This window comes from Narcine bancroftii, chromosome 12 (genome assembly GCF_036971445.1).
Source record: "Narcine bancroftii isolate sNarBan1 chromosome 12, sNarBan1.hap1, whole genome shotgun sequence".
NCBI lineage: Eukaryota > Metazoa > Chordata > Chondrichthyes > Torpediniformes > Narcinidae > Narcine > Narcine bancroftii.
This window is the reverse complement of record NC_091480.1, coordinates 6,025,206-6,041,472: the sequence shown is the minus strand read 5'-3', so window position 1 is coordinate 6,041,472 and position 16,267 is coordinate 6,025,206. Positions and strand designations below refer to the sequence as shown.

The 16,267-nt window shown below is 51.5% G+C and overlaps 2 protein-coding genes, 1 long non-coding RNA gene and 1 other non-coding gene across 8 annotated transcripts in view; 2 read left to right on the top strand and 2 right to left on the bottom strand.

The window, feature by feature from the left end:
• Positions 1–255, bottom strand: part of eef2k (eukaryotic elongation factor 2 kinase) — a 64,741-nt gene extending 64,486 nt beyond the window's left edge. Inside the window, exon 1 of one of the 2 annotated variants that reach the window (XM_069905631.1) lies at positions 174–255. The gene's annotated coding sequence lies outside the window, so the exon portion shown is untranslated. The remainder of the gene's footprint in view (positions 1–173) is intronic. The other variant, XM_069905634.1, reaches the window with a different exon arrangement.
• Positions 178–16,115, top strand: LOC138746937 (uncharacterized). 2 transcript variants are annotated; one of them, XR_011347200.1, is made up of 4 exons: positions 179–568; positions 1,011–1,068; positions 2,982–3,129; positions 15,675–16,115. It is a non-coding gene; the product is annotated as an uncharacterized lncRNA (long non-coding RNA). The 2 variants fall into 2 exon arrangements; XR_011347199.1 differs by lacking the exon at positions 15,675–16,115 and having other exon boundaries at positions 178–568; positions 2,982–4,335.
• Positions 322–403, top strand: trnal-uag (transfer RNA leucine (anticodon UAG)). The gene has a single exon. It is a non-coding gene; the product is annotated as a tRNA-Leu (tRNA).
• Positions 5,848–16,267, bottom strand: part of vwa3a (von Willebrand factor A domain containing 3A) — a 49,446-nt gene continuing 39,026 nt past the window's right edge. For all 3 annotated transcript variants that reach the window (XM_069905627.1, XM_069905628.1, XM_069905629.1), the window contains 7 exons: positions 15,704–15,812; positions 13,217–13,361; positions 11,948–12,092; positions 10,586–10,737; positions 10,187–10,313; positions 8,018–8,115; positions 5,848–6,255 (listed from right to left, as the gene is read on the bottom strand). In XM_069905627.1, coding sequence (XP_069761728.1) covers positions 6,213–6,255; positions 8,018–8,115; positions 10,187–10,313; positions 10,586–10,737; positions 11,948–12,092; positions 13,217–13,361; positions 15,704–15,812 — 819 coding nt within the window. In that variant the 3' untranslated portion in view covers positions 5,848–6,212. The remainder of the gene's footprint in view (positions 6,256–8,017; positions 8,116–10,186; positions 10,314–10,585; positions 10,738–11,947; positions 12,093–13,216; positions 13,362–15,703; positions 15,813–16,267) is intronic.

The following is a 16,267-nucleotide window of genomic DNA, read 5'->3' as shown; positions in this document are numbered from 1 at the left end:
TCACCTCACCTCTGGCCCCTGACCTGTCACCTCACCTCTGCCCACCACACCTGCCACCCTCATCCCTGCCCCCTCCAGACCTCCCCCCTCACCGCCTCCTCCTCACAACCCGCCTCCTCCTCACAACCCCCCCCCCCCTCTCTGCCCCCATCCCACCCCGCCGAATGACCTACCGGTACCCGACGCTTCGGCCTCGGCCTCCAGCTTCCGCGGTCTGGCGCCAAGCGGCGAGATGAGCGGCATTGCGGCTGCGCGGACACAGGAAAACTGCGGCTGCGCGGACACGGGGAAATAGCGGCCGAGCGCGGTGTCAACCATCGCGGTAGCGTGGCCGAGTGGTCTAAGGCGCTGGATTTAGGCTCCAGTCATTTCGATGGCGTGGGTTCGAATCCCACCGCTGCCAGGTGCGTCCTTTTGTCGGGCGGCCCCGCCCCGGCCCCGCACACAGACGCCGCGGGCCCGGCGCCTCCAGCCCCTCAGTTCCCTCGCGGTTCGTCCTTTTCAACATTTTATTGATCATTCAAAACAGGGAGAAAGTACAAATCACCGAACCAACCGGATACAACAGGTCAAATCTTGAGATGGGGCGGGGGGGGGAATGGGACAGGGATGGGGGGGGGGAATGGGACAGGGATGGGGGGGGGAATGGGACAGGGATGGGGGGAGGAGATGGGACGGGGGGGGGGAGGAGATGGGACGGGGGGGGGGAGGAGATGGGACGGGGGGGGGGAGAGGAGATGGGACGGGGGGAGGAGGAGATGGGACGGGGGGGGGGAGGAGATGGGACGGGGGGGGGAGGAGATGGGACGGGGGGGGGAGGAGATGGGACGGGGGGGGGGAGGAGATGGGACGGGGAGGGGGAGGAGATGGGACGGGGGGGGGTGAAAATGAGCTGGGACCCTCCCCAAAGTTCCAATTCCACCCCTTTGTTTTGTGAAGGTGAACAGTTCTGCATTTCTTCCCTATTCTTACCATTGTATTTCTTCTCTGTTTATTGTTAAAATATACAGACATAAATATTCAGCGGAGACTCTGGCTTCTTCCAGAAAGAGGAAAACTCCTGCACGAGTGAGTCCTTTTCAAAATGAAGATGACTTTAATGCAGCTTGAACTGTTCGATGATTTTAAGGGACAGGCTCCTTCTCACATTCGCCTTGGTTTTTGGAGGAAGTTTGAAGGATTCAGTGGCCAGTTGGACCCCACGTTGTTTTTATTCGGTGACATTGAGTGGGATTTGGAGGTTGACGGTGGAAAGATTAGATTGATTGGGGTTGGCAGGGCAGCATCTGGAACTGTGGAAAAATAATGTGTCCTTTACTGATCATTAACTTTTTTTCTCTGAAGTGTGGAGCCCCTACTTGGACGACATGGGTGGGGCTGCTTGGATGTGTTTCTGATGTTAAATCTCCATTTTTTATTCTTTCTTTGAGGTTTAGGGGTGGGATTGGGGGTTGGGAGAAGGGGGGGTTAAACATGGAAAATTTTACTTAAAAATTTAAAAGTGCAAAGAAAAATTTGATGCCCGTAGTTCCTGGTGAAGAACAATAATCTTGTTAACAGCAGCAAGGAGTTGTAGGTGCTGCCCGCTGTGTTACCAACCTCATCAACACCTCCCCAACCAGAAGTCCAAGATGAATCAGAGCATTCACAACCTGCTGCAGGTGATCAAGGGTATTTAAGGCCGTGGATCAAGTCCAGCTACGACCTGCAGAAGGCCATCTCTGAAGCAAAGTGCCAATTCCAGAGGAAGCTAGAGGCAGAGACAGATCCCACCAGCTATGGCAGGGAGTGCAGGTCATTACAGCCTACAACGCGAGGGCGAACACTGTAGATGGTTCACTACATGATGAGCTGAACATCTTCCATACCCGCTTTGAGAAGAAGAATCAAATAGTGCCTACTAGAATCCCTGAAAATAAAGCAACCTTTATCCTTAAATCCCCCACCTCCCAGGCCTGGCCCTCTTCGCTCTGCTACCATCAGGGAAAATGTACGGTAGCCTAAAGACGAGCACCCAGTGGCTCAAGGACAGTTCCTTCCCCTCTGTCATCAGATTCCTGAATAATCGATGAACCAAAGACATGGCCTTAACTTGGTGCTCTATTATTTTTGTTAGTAATGTCATAAAGATTGTTATAATATGAATGTTTGCTCTATGACGCTGCCGCTAAACACCGAATTTCATGACTTGTTCATGATAATAAATCCAGCTCATGCAGTTTGAGCAGAAACAGGGGGGGCATTTCATGGAGCAAGAAATTCTAATTAGAACTAACAATGCAGAGGGTGATTCCTCGCAAGGTCTCGAGATGGATTTCTAGATCAGTACATTGAGCAGTTTATTTTAGATATGACACACAGCATCTTCCAGCTGCTCCCGTCGGGGAAGAGATATAGGAGGATCAGAGCCTGCACCACCAGGGTGAGGATCAGCTTCTTCCCACGGGCAGTGAGAACATTGAACGACCAAAGGAACAGCTCACACTAACCCTCAGAGACTCTACTATGTATTGAATAAAATTTATTTATTGTAATATTTGTACACGAGGACTGTGTGCACGTATTGTTTTTCTCTGGGTTTGTGGGAGTTGCACTGATTGGCGAATGTTTATTGTCGGGTTGTACTTGTACAATTGGAATATAAATCAACTTGAACATAGAGTCACACTACAGGAAAACAGGCCCTTCAGCCCAACCTGCCCTCACCCACCAATCATAATGTCCCACCCAGTCCCACCTACCTCCGATTGGCCCATATCCAGAGGAAGCTAGAGACTGAGACAGATACAGAGGGGTGAAATCGGTGGGGGGGGGGGGGGTGGTATACAGCCTGAAGATGAACTCCCAATGGTATAAAAATAGCTTCTTCCCCTCCGTTGTCAGATTTCTGAACAGATACAACCTCACTTTTCTGTGTTTGGCACTGATTATTTTTTAATCTTGTATTTATCTTGCCCTTGTTGTCCATAATTCTGCTACAGCAAAACGATAACGCCCATGAGAATAAACCAGACGCTCCTGGGCCAGAGACACCAATTCTCTAGAACCTTCTACAATGCAGCAGATTCAGGAATGGTCCCTGCAGATTGAGGAGCAATAGACCGAAACTAGTAGCCGGAGATGGAGAAGGTAAAATGCTGGGGTCAATGATTTTTTTGTGAACTGCTTTAGTTTCCAGAACCTCCACCCAACAGGGAAAGCAAGTTAAAGGTAGAAGTTTTGTGACATTTAAATTTTTCCAGGTGAGTGGCACAATTATTCTGATAAAATCTACCCTCCACCTTCTCATATTCCATCTTTTCAAAGAGCCCCCCCTCCCCCCAGCCCCAACCCCTGAGATCCACACTTGGAATTTTTGTATTCCCACTCATCAAATTTTTTTAATTTTTACTAAAAACACAGTAAATCCCAGAGGACTTGGCTGATCTTGCGTAGGAGGTAAAGATAAGTTTTTTGGGACTGAGCCCTTCTTTAAGGTACAAGTAAAAAGCAGACAGGTGCCTAAATTAAAAGGCTGGGAGTAGGAAGGAAAAAAGGTTTCCGTTAGTCCCCTTATTTCTCTAGGCTTCTTCAGGTGCATTCTCTGCCAAGATTGCGCCTACAGAAGTGGATTCAGACCTTTGGAATGGTCATTCAGGTGGCAGCGCTGAAAGGGACAGCTGCACGGGAGGTGCCTTGGAGCACACTCCGGCTCCTGTCCCTTTGGGCTGACAGAGCTGGGGCGGCCAGCTTGGGCTGTCCCCGCCAGCTTGGGCTGTCCCCACACTGATTCCACTGCCCCTTGCTCTCCCCACAGACCTGTATCGGTCCCCCCACTGTGGGGTGGCCGGCGTGGGCAGAGCAGTGGGATTAGTGTGGGGACTGATACAGGGCTGTGGGGAGAGCACAAGGCAGTGGGATCAGTGTGGGGACGTCCCGCGCTGGCCACCCCAGCTCTGACAGCGTACGCTGGCTGCCTCACAGTGTGGGGACTGATACAGGGCTGTGGGGAGAGAGCGGGGAAGTGGGATCACTATGGGGACAGCCCATGCCTGCCACCCCAGCACTGACAGCCCACGCCAGCTACCCCTGCCCTGAAGCCTGGCCTACTGCAGGGGCCAACCTCTGTACCTGCAGAAGAGCATAGGGACAAGACAACACCTGACCAGCTGTCAATCAGCCGACCTGAATGGACCAAGCCCCACCTGGTTGGGTGTCAATCACCCTCTGGGATATAAGCCTGAGCCGGCCCTTTAAAGTCACTCTCAAAACCTACAGCAGCACAATCTTATTCCTGGCTCGTGGAGTTTTACGTTGAATAAAGCCTGTTGTACAGTCGTTTGGTTTTGTGTGTTTGCTTCCGACCAACAGCGCACCACAGGGGGATAATATGCAGCTTTACATCGGGGGGGGGGGGATTTTGGCCACCTGAAAGTGCCTTCTGTCTCCTTTACTCAAGCTCTCTTTTCCCTCTCCTACCTCCAGCTCCGCATTTACAGAGCCAACCTACTCCCACCAATTCTCACCTTTCTTCCTATTCATATCCAATCTTGTCTTCGATCTTTACTATAAAAGTTGTTTGACCTGAGTTTCTACAGCATTGTTTTTACTTCAACGATAGGTCTGGTTTTTAGACAGGCCGTGTAACGGCACCATCAACAAAATTTGCTGCTACTCAACCAGTCTAAAAAGGGAAGTTCAGGAATTTTGAGTCAATTCCTGCCTTGCGATTTATCCTGCAGGATCCCGACTACTTTTCGGGGGAAGCCTGGAGTCTAAACCACACCATAAAGCTCACCTTGTGAACCCAACATTCAGCTGATGACTTGGGCCACGTCGCTCCACATAAAAGCCCCGGGACCAAAGTGCACAGGAACTTATGGGGTGGAATGAGTAATTATGTTAAATTTTTCACAGATTTTTCCAACATTGCTATCTAAAAAAACACTGATGTCTGCAAACTTTCATGTTTCACTCGTTTCAACAACTTTTATCTCTTGGTCTGTGCTCCTGCCCCTACCCTTTCTTTCCTTTTCCCCCAGCCTTTTAATTCAGCCTTCTCCCTGCTATTTACTCACACCCTCAAGAAGGGTTCAGGCCCGAAATTTTGTTAATGTATCTTTAGCTCCAATGGACACTGTGAGAGTGGCCAAGTTCCTCTAGCATCTCTGTGTTTTTACATGTATTACAATCACAGCGTCTGCAGACTGTCATATTTCACTCGCCTGCCCTCTGACTGCCAGACCCACGTGGAGCCTCCCATCAGATCAGAGGGTTGAGTCTTTGCCTTTTCTCACTTGGCCGGTCGATGCATCTCCACGGCACGTGTGTGTGCAGGAAGATGCCAACGATTGTTGTCGAAGGAAACACACGTTCTATATACAAAATACTCTTTGTGCATCTTGCTTTTAATATATGTGGAAGTTACAGGTTAATTTATTAAATAATTAAAGAACACGTTAGTAACAAAAACACTGGAGAAACTGCGCCGGTTTGTTGCAAATGCCAGCGGTTCTTAGCATTGCTGCTTGGAGAGGGTTTGAGATGCTGTGAGGTAAGAGGTTCTCAAGGGAAAAGGGTAGAATTTGAGCAGTCACAAAGGATGAAACTAAACCACAGTGAATTTCATACCTCAAAATCCTGATGCAGAGTAAAAACCCTCCCCACCATCAAGACCATCTATAGGGAACGCTGCCGTCGGAGAGCAGCAGCGATCATCAAGGATCCACATCACCCAGCACATGCTCTGTTCTCGCTGCTACCATCAGGAAAGAGGTCTCGGTGCCTCAAGACTCACACCCACCAGGTTCAGGAACAGCTGCTCCCCCTCCACCATCAGACTCCTCAAGAACAAACTCAATCAGGGACTGGTTTAAGGATTTATTTTTCCTCTCTGTATCACACATTATTTACATTTCTTTACGTGTAGTTGTGTTTTTTTTGCACTACCAATAAGTGGTAATTCTGCCTTGCCCGCAGGAAAATTTGACAGTAAAACCAAAATCTGAATCAGTGAGTTCTGCAGAAACTGGCTGGTTTTCTCACTATCCCGGTCTCTCCATAGATGCTGCTTGACCTGCTGTGTGCTTCCAGCATTTTCTGATTTTATTTCAGCTTTCCAGCATCTGCTGTTCTATTGATTAAAAAATGGTTTCCTTCGATGGGGGTATTGCCACGGCACTGGTGTCGAAGGCTGCACGTCGCTGTCACCTGCTGGCAAGGAGCTGGAAGCTTCAGAGGCTTTTGGAACTCATTTGTTTTTCTGAGAGTAAAACTCTGTTGATAATGAAAAAAAGGACAATCTAAGATTGACGTCCGGGTGAATCATTAGGTTAGACATTTTAGAGTCCAGGGGTTTAAATGCATGCCAACAGGACCCTCGTCCCAACTTGTCCGTGCTGGCCAGGTTGTCTACCTGAGCTACACATAGAATCCTGGAGGAATCCAGTTTCCCTGAATCCACTGTCTTTCTTGTCTATATATCTGAGCTAGTCCCAGGCCATATCCCTCTCAACCCTCCCAATCCATGCACCTATCCAAATCTCTTAAACATTCTAATTGCCCCCGCCTCGATCACTTCCTCCAGCAGCTCGTTCCACACACCCACTGCCCTCTATGTGGTAAAGTTGCCCCGATGAAATCTTTTCCCTCTCATCTTAAACCTTGCTTGGTCTGTGGGATGGAGACAACCCACAGGACGGTGACCGTGGCGGCGGACCAGTGAGGGGCTCTGAGGGTGAAGAACCCACAGGCTGTTGGTGACTTGAGGTGACTCAGGATTTGCACCAGGCTGTGAATTGCTGGAGACTGACTGAAGGGGGTACCAGGTGTCGGAACCGGGACGCGAGATGGGGCTGAGGGCTTCCTGAGTTTGGATCTGGAGCTTGGGTTGCCGATGGTTTGGACTGAAGTCTGTGGGCCGTGGAAGTGCTGGAGGTGAATCCACGGACACTCAGTGACCGTGGGGTTTCTTTTTCTTTGACTGTAAGGGGTGCCAGGCGATTTCTCCCGATGCCGAATCTTTGCCTGCCTTACAGCAGACTAAAGGATATTTCATGAAATGTCACATTTTCTGTTTTATTATGACAATAAAATGATGTGGAATCGTGAAGCAGACAACAGGGAATATGGTGCTGGAGACACTCAGCCCGACAGCAGCAGGGAGGGAATTGGCGGGAATGTTTTGGGCTGGCGACAGTTCATCATAATGGAAATCTAAAACACTCTCTCTCCACAGCCCCTTCCTAACCCGCTGAACATTTCCAGCATTTTCTGCTTTTATTCCAGAATTCTAGCATCCGCATTTTTTGCTCAGTCAGCCATGTCCACAGGTCCTTCACCCATCCATCCATGCTAAATCCAAATATTCACCCACACCAATCCCACTGACCAGCACTGGGTACATTGGGTGGAACGGAAGCTGAGGGTGCGGTGGAGGAAAACGGTTTAGATCAGTCGCGGCCTTTAATGAAGGGCCAGATGGCTCCTGCTCATAAATTGTGGGAGAGGCCCACCAATAATATTCCCCCGCATTAGAGCAAAGCTACCAATCAGCCATGGTCTTGTGAAGGGTGGAACAGGCTCAAGGGGCCGAATGGCCTTCTGCTCAATTTGTATGCTAATCAAAGTTTACCAGATAACCAGCTCCTGCTCAAAAGACCAGCATTGATTTTTAATGCTATTTAACGCAACCCCAGAATTCTGGTAATAGGCTGCCAAACCATCGGTCGGGCTCCCAGTATGAGATCCACCAATAGAGTTTCTGCTAATTGGTCTCACCCACCAATAGAGTTTCTGCTTATTGGTTTAATCCACCAACAGGGTTTCTGCTAATTGGTCTAACCCATTGATACAGTTTCATGGGTTTGGTACTAAGCACCAATAGGGTTTTAGCTTCCTGATGCAGGACGTAGTAAACGTGCCCCATTCCAAAGGGCAAAGTGGCGACAGGTGAGGCAGACATCGTCTGTTGAAGCCGTTTCAACACAAGGGGCAGATAACTAGAGCTGGAAAACTGAAATCCCAGCTTGGGACTCACCGGAAGGACTTGGCTTCAGCGAGGAACTGCCGAGCTTTATTTATTTCTTCAGAAAGTTTCTTTAAATCATCACCCTCAAAGTCGGGAAGTTTGGGGAACTGTAGGTAGAAAACACAGGAACACCATGATGTTTGGGGATGGGCTATGGGACTGGGCACCAAAGTCAGCACAGACCTGAGGGGCCAAAGGGTCTGACGATTGGGACAGTTTAGATGTAAACACTTTATATTTACCAATCAGTAGAAATTCTGCCTGGGCCACAGGAAAAAGAATCTCAGGGTTGTATGTGATGTCCTATATGTAATTTGACAGGAAATTGGAACATTGGGGAATGGGATATTTTGGTCATAGTCCCTTTGGCCCAGCAAGTCCCTGCTAGTCATCAAGTTCCCATTTTCACATGTTCCCACATTTCACTTCCCACCAACACATTGGCAATGAACCAGAGAAGCCCATATAGTCACAGGGCAGACAGCACCTGAGGTCAGCATTGAACCCAGGTTTCTGGGTCCAATGTACATCCAACATACTGGACCCTCCCTTTCTAAATCACTGATAATGTGCACAATATAATGTAGAGGAAACTGGTCACATGATGTGCCCAGGGATCTGGGAGTCCATGTCCATGGCTCCTGGGAGGTGACAGATGGTGGGGGAGCATGTGGGCAGGGCATTGAGTATCAGGTTAAGGAAGTCCTATTGCAGCCGAATAAAACTTGGGTCAGACCACACCTGGAATACTGTGTGCATTTCTGATCACCCCATAACAAGCTTTGGAGAGGGTACAGAAGAGGTTTCAGAATGAGTCATGGGGAGAGGTTGGACAACCTAGGGTTGTTTCGTCTGGAGTGTCGGAGGCCGAGGGAGACGTGACAGAGGTTTATAAAATCATGAGAGGGTGGGCAGTCCGAATCTGTTCCCCAGGGTTAATAAGACACATTGTAGAAGACCAGGTGTTTAAGGTGAGGTGGGGAGGGGGGGTGGAGGGGGGAGTTTAAATTTAGACATACAGCACAGTAACCAGCCATTTTGGCCCATGAGTCTGCACCCCTCGGTAAGTTACGAACAGTGGGAGGAAACCGGAGCCCCCGGGGAAACCCATGCAAACAAACTGCTTATAGACACCGCAGGATTCATACTTCAGTCTGGTTCGCCTGGTGCTGAAAAGGCAATGCACTAAACTGCCCCACCCTCCGTGCTGCCCCACGGGGAGATGTGCTAGGCAAATGTTTTCCATTGAGAGTGGGGAAGTGTTGCTTGGAAGAGGCTGCCAGAGAGTGGTGATGGATACAACAGGAGTATTTAGAGGCTTTTGGTCATACACATGAATGTAGAGGGGATGGATTGGGTGCCATTTGAATTGGGAATCATGTCCACCCCAGACAAGTGGGCCGAAGAGCCTGTTTCTGCACTGTACCATTCAATACCATTGACAGAACCATCTGTTCCAGGCTAGCTTAAAGGCAATGTTCGGAAGTGGAACAAGCAGCCATCCCTCTCTTGGTAACTCCTGGCTCAGCCCCTGGTTTCACACACACACACCTGGTTACAATCACCCTGCTTGAAAAATGGGCCAGCTCTTACCGGGGGACCTTGCTGTCGTTTTGGTCAGGTGTTCAGTTTTGACGTGATCGGTAGAGATTCTGTGACCACCACACAAACCCCCCACCCACCACACACACACACCCACCTGCGTTGGTTCTAGCTTCACTTCCCGCTGCCTCGCACTGGGACTCATCCCAACCTGGCCGCACTCTCTTCAGTGAAGTGTTTAAGCCCAAAAGCGTAACATGGTTCCTTTGCTCTGCTCTGACTGATCTCTCTACCCCGCTCGGCACTCGGTGTATTTATGGTCGTGTTAGTTATGGTCTGACCATCTGTACTGCTAGCAAAGCAAACTTTCAGAATCAGGATCTACTGTCATGAACAAGTGAAATTTGGTGTTTCTAACCACACTTGACAATAACCTTCAAAAAAATTGTTGATTTGCAGAATAAATAAATCTTGCTGCTGTTACCGATGACTCCGTTCCGTACTCCATGGACAAACAGACCCCGTTTGATGGGGACGAGGCCTGGTTTCACACTATTGGCAATATTCAGAGCATAGAAATAGTCGCTTAGAACTGGAATTGAAATCATCTAAATAATATAGTGTCAGTTGACCTACATCTTCATCAGAACACCCTCCCGTTAGCATTTTCTGCACCTCCTTCTGTCCATCAAGGTCTCCGAGGCAACGATGGAATCTGCCTCCGGTCTGTGCTGCCAGCTTCTTGAGGAACTCGTTGGCAGAGCTGCCGGCAAAACACCACAGGCTATCATCACTGTGTAGATGGTGGGGTTTAAACATGCAGCGGACAGGAGAGGGTCAGGATGGAGCGAGAGGGGGAAGGGAGGGGCTAGAGCGAGAGGGGGAAGGGGTCAGGATTGTGCCAGATCCGGAGGTGGGGAGGGGTAAGACCTACAGGTAGGTGAGGGGGCCAGACCCAGAGTGAGAGGGGCAGGGATGAGGCAGCCAGACCCCAGGCCCAGAGCCAGCGAGAGAGGGGAGAGAACAGGGGCTCACCTGTGGGGGCCAGTGAAGGAGACGGTGTGGACCTTCACACCTCGTGCCTGGCCCATGCGCTGGGTCTCGCTCAGGACCAGCCGACAGCTGGAATCCGGCTTGCCATCCGTCAGGAGGTAGATCCCCTGCACCTCTGCATGCCGGAAAGCCTCCTGGCAGTGACAAGGAGCAGAACAGTCAGACCTCTCCACAGAGACTGAATGGGGAGGGCTCAGCCATCTACAGCCTGGAAACAGGCCCTTCACCCATCCCTCCATGCTGGCCATGGCACCTATCTGAGCTGGTCCCACCCGCCTGCATTTGGCCCAGATCCCCTGAGCTGCAGGAGACTCGCCAGTCAAGCAGTGTCCATGGAGAGAAGCCACATTACTCCATGCAAGGCCCTGATTCAAACCCTGACCGACCATCTCTCTCCACAGATGCTGCCTGCTCAACATTTCCTGTTTCCCTCCCACCCCTTGCTGCACCTGGGAACATCGCAATCTCTTTAAATGTTGTCATTCTCCCCCCTCAACCACTACCTTTGGGAGCTCGTTCCTCACGCCCGTCGCCCTCTGGGTGGTGAAGGTGCTCCCCCCCCCCCCCATAAACCTCTACCCTCACAACAGAAACCCGTGCCTTGCCAACTTCTACATTCCTTGTCCCGACAGGTGAAGTCAGATGTACCAGATCCCTTCCCCTCCGCTCTGTCGGCCTGTGTGGGCTTCAATCCCGTTCCGTCCTGCACTCTCCTTATCTGCTGAAATCTCTGCCCTCGTCTCGGGTCCCCAGTGTTTTGACCAACCTCTCCCCTCCTCCACCTGCTGAGAACCAGCCTCCTCTCCCAAATCGGGCGGATTCTCTGCCCAGCGAAGCACCTGGGGCTGCCTCACAAGGGCATCAACAGTGGGGGAGTTACCCCTGGGAAGTTGGGGGGGGGGAGATTCCCAGGAGAGGGGGTCACAATCGGTCTTGTGCCTACTCCCCTGGAGTCAGTGCTGGGGGGTTTGGGGCATATCCTGGCGAGAAGGGATGGTGGAAGAGGGAAAGGGGCATATCCCAGAGGGTGGGGGTGGGGCAGATCCCAGAGGATTAGGGTCTCAGTCCCTGCCCTGGAGTCAGTGACCTTTGATCTCCCCAGCTCCTGCTGCTCTGGTCAATGTCCTAACCCTCCGTCCATTCTCACTGCATCTCCCCACGCTACAGACTCCGGACACACACCCTCACCTCGTGGACTCCATATCAATCCCGTCTACCTACGCCATGCTGACTTGCACGAGTAGAACGGAGGGCCAAGCTGCAGTCGAATGGTGAGGGAGTGGTGCCCAGGCCCCCTGCCCACCCAGGGCTCACCCTATGATGAGGGGCGATGAAGGGACTGACCTGTAGAGCCTCCAGGGTGCAGGTGCCTCCGTGGGCCACGGCCCCTGACACCCAGTGAATGGCGTGTTGACACGTGGTATCCGTGGCTTCCACCAGGCCCGACTTCCAGCACAGCACGCCCTCCGCAAACAGTAGCAGGTTGAAGCTAGGACCAAGCCCACCATCCAGTCAGTGGGGAAAGTCTCCTCCCCATGCAGGCTGTCTGACCTCCCTTGTGTTTTCCCCACCCACTCACCCTTCTTGCCCCTGACCTTCCCCTAAGCTCCTCATTCTCCCCTATACCCACTCCCCTACCCCCATCTCCCCTCATCCTCCCCCACTCCTGACCCTCCCCTCAACCTCTCCCCAACCCCCTCACCTTCTTCAACCCTTCACCCCACCCCCATCCTCCCCACACACCCTCCTCCAACCCCACCCCCACCTAACTCACCCTCCACCTCTTTCCCCCAACCCCCTCACACCTTCATCATCCCCCCTGCCACCCATACCCTCCTGCCCTCTGTGCCAACACACTCCCACCCATCCCCAACACTGCCTGCCCTTGGTTTTCTCCACCTTGTCAACCCTCAGGTCAGATAATCCCCTCCTATCTGCATGTCACTAGAACAGGGTGTCACAGCTTCGAACCTCGGGTGTGGGGAGTGGGGGGAAGTTGGGCGGAGACTAGGAGGAACTACTTCTCCTGGGGGGAGTGAATCTGTGGGATTCTCTGCCTCGCTGCATGACACAGTTCAATCGAGTTTTGCAATTGGGGAATTGAGGGTCATGGAAACATCGGCTCGAATGGTGGGCGGCCTTGAATGGTGGGCGGCCTCGAATGGTGGGCGGCCTCGATGGGCCAAGTGGCCGACTCCAGCTCTTGACAGGAGTGGGAGGGGGGGGAGAGAGTGAGGGACAGGGGAGGAGGACAGGCCAACAGGTAGGGGGTCACAGGTGGGAGGGGAGGAGGAAAAAGCTGATGCTGAGGGCAGCTCTTTGATAGGAGAGGGAAGGGGGAGCAGGAGGAAAGGAGACAGGGGGGGGCTTCAGCCCATGGGTCTGCACTGAACAGGATGACCGCTCCAATGGATATCTCTCCACCCCATTCACCCTATCTACGCCTGTCATCTCCCTCCCCAGATCTCTTCCCCACTCCCCCTTCCAACCCCATTCCCCTTCCCCTCACCCATCCCCTCCCTCTTTTCTCCCACCCTTTTCTTCCCTCCACCTCCCCACTCCCTTCTGCCCCCTCCCCTCTCTCCTTCCCTTCCCCCCCCCCCACCACCTCACCTGCAGCCTTTTCCTCGGAGTTGATCCCAGATGAGGGTATTCAGCTCCTTCTTCACAAGGTCCAGGAATGGTTCGGTTGAGCCCGATGTGTCCAGCAGGATGCAGACTCTCTGCTCCAGGATGGTCCCAAACCAGCGCCTGCTCCCTGCCCAGCACATAATGGCGTAACCTGTTGGCACTGTACGGACACTGAGCCCAGCCAGGCTCCACCAGCCTCAATGAATCAGGTCCCTTTGCTTGGACCACTCCCTGTCAATCATATCGCTTCCGTGTCCAGGGGAGAGGGGCATGAGGGGAGGGGTCAGCTGGGGTCATGATGAAACCTCCATTGACTCCATCTCTGCTTCCCTTATCGGGTTGGGGGGGGGGGTGTGCTTGGTTGGAAGGGGCATTGGTGGTGGTTGGGGGGCAGGACTCACACACTTCCCCTACCCCAAATGTTCAGCTCAGACCACCGGGCAAATCCCCTCCCCTCCATCTCCACTTCCTGCTGCCCTGGGAGAGCAGCCAACATCAGAAAGGACCATCTCGCCCCAGTCACTCCCTCCCCCCTCCCCCCACTGGTCAGAGATATAGGAGTCTGAACACTGACCAGTCTCAAGGACAGTGCTCTCCCTGCTGGTATCAGACCCCTGAACTGTCCTCTCATTTGTAAAACGTGCTGCCTCTCGCACGTGATGTACGAGTCGACTTGATTGAGTAGCACGCAAAACGAGGTTTCTCACTGTGTCTTGCCACACGTGACAATGAACATTTCAGTATTTTGGTGTGTGGGGGTGGGGGGTAGAGGTCATGGGATCAGTGGTTCACAGCTGAACCTCCCCAGGCCCCTTGTACCCTGGCCACGTTCCAACCTGTACCACCCTCAGATGGACAACTGTGAATGAACATCTGTGTTCTCTTCTGACTCGATATTGTCTTTTTCATTCCATTAAGTATTTAATTGGTGGTTGTTTTTAACAAGTTCCTGTCTGGAAGGATTTCAGTGTATGTGTAACTCACCCTGCCCAAATGTCTCTCATTTCTTCCCCTAGCCTCTCAGTGTCCTTGCTGGGCCCTCTCTGTCCCTCACCTCTGGGCCCAAAACCTTGCCTTTCCTGAAAACGTCCCTAACAAGTCTCCCACAGAGCTGGAGGGTCCAAACCAGTGCCTATTTCTCTCTGTGAATACTGCTTAGTCCACAGAGTCTCTCCCACTCCTCAAAGTCTGCTCAAGATTCCAACGCCTGGTCCTTGGGTTTCTCCAATCACCTGGTCAGTCTACGACAGGTGACCTGGGCTTCTGGTCGCCTGGGCCTTCAACTCTAAACTCCAATGAAGCCCAGGGCACATTTGAGGCAGCCACCCTAATGGCTGGCTTCAGAGAACGATGTTCCTGCCTGTCTCAACTCCTCCAGGACCACCTCGGCTCCTCTCATTCACCCTGTGCCATGCTCCTACTCAAATCGCATTGCATTCTTCATTGACCCATCCACCAAGAGTCAGTGAAAGCTTTGTTCTGCGTGCTATCCAGGCAAGTTAACCCATGCGCAGGTACAAAGAGAAAACAAGAGTGCAGATCAAAGTTCAGTGAAAACAGTGCAAGGCACGGTTAGGAAAATGCTGTTACAGAATTAGCAACCTGGATTCGAATCCATGCTGTCTGTAAGGTGTCTTTACTCTGGGTGCTCTGGTTTCCTCCCACTTTTTAAAACATACTGGAGCGAGTTGTAGGTTAATAGGGTGTAAATGAGCATCAAGGACACATGGGCTGAAAGGCCTGTTACAGTGCTGTATGTCTAAATTATTCCTAAAAATTAAAAAGCACACAATGAGGTCGGGTTTGAGATGGAGAAATAGACCTTCACAAATCACAGGAACATGAAAGGGATGGAGAAAGATCTCTCAGCTGCAAGCGGAAGAGTGTTAGTTCGATTGGACAATATGGTCAGCACAGACACAATGACCGAAGGGCCTGTTCCGGTGCTGAACTGTCTGTACTGTGGGGCCGGTGCTGTAATGTCTGGCGCCCTAATGAGAGGTTCGATCAAGATTCTGACAACAGCAAGAAAGAAACTCCTTGAATCTGGGGGTTTGTGTTTTTATACATGGGCCCCTTCTGCTCGATGGGAGAGTGTGACGAGGATGGGAAAGGTTTGCTTTGCCAGAGTGTGTGTATGTGTTAAGAGGGTTGATGGAGGGGTGGGGGTGTGTGTGATGGCCTGAGCTGTGTACACAGGGCAGTGATGCATCAACAGGGACGCAATGAATGTCCAGGGAGCCCCTGCAGAGTCGAGACAATGGTGGGCATTTTTGACCCTCATGTTGAAATGGTTGGACCTGGGCAGGTTGTGAGTGAGATGAACATGAAGCTTTCCGCCATTTCCACCTGGGTATCCTATTCACGACCCCCAGCCTGGCCCACTCCAACCTTATTGCAGTTCCAACCCATTGAGATCTCCTCCTGCCTCTCTCTGCAGGGACACTGCCTGAACAGTGGAGTCCATACCTGACAGGAGCCATTGCAGCCGACCCAAGTACCGGCGTTTCACCTGCTCCAGCTGCCCGATATAGTGGTCCAGTTCATCCGGCTGTAGGTACAGGTGGCGGAGCTCGCCCTGAAACCAAAGGACCAGCACATGACCAAGAGGGGTCCCAGCCACACCTCCCTCCAAGGACCCAGCCCTTCCCCTCACCCACCCCCCCCCCCCCCGACCAATGTCCATCCTCCGCCTCCTCCATTACCAGGATGGGACCAAACTCATCCTGAACTGACATCCTCTGTTGTTGCCCTGGGAAATCGATCTTATCGGTTTATTGCTTCATTTATTTTAATTCAATTAGCTTTATTATAGATTTTCATTATGTTCCTGTTCAGCTGCAGAAAGAGTTTTGATGTTACTTGGCAATAAACTGATAATACTGGATATCAAAGATTTCACTTCTTGAACTTTGTTTGGGTGTATTTTATGGATTTTGAGCTGCTGATCACGAAAATCACCTGAAAATTTTCCTATCACACTGTTTTTTAGATAAAACTGATATTTGTGATTTCCTGTCCTATTTTAAGTCT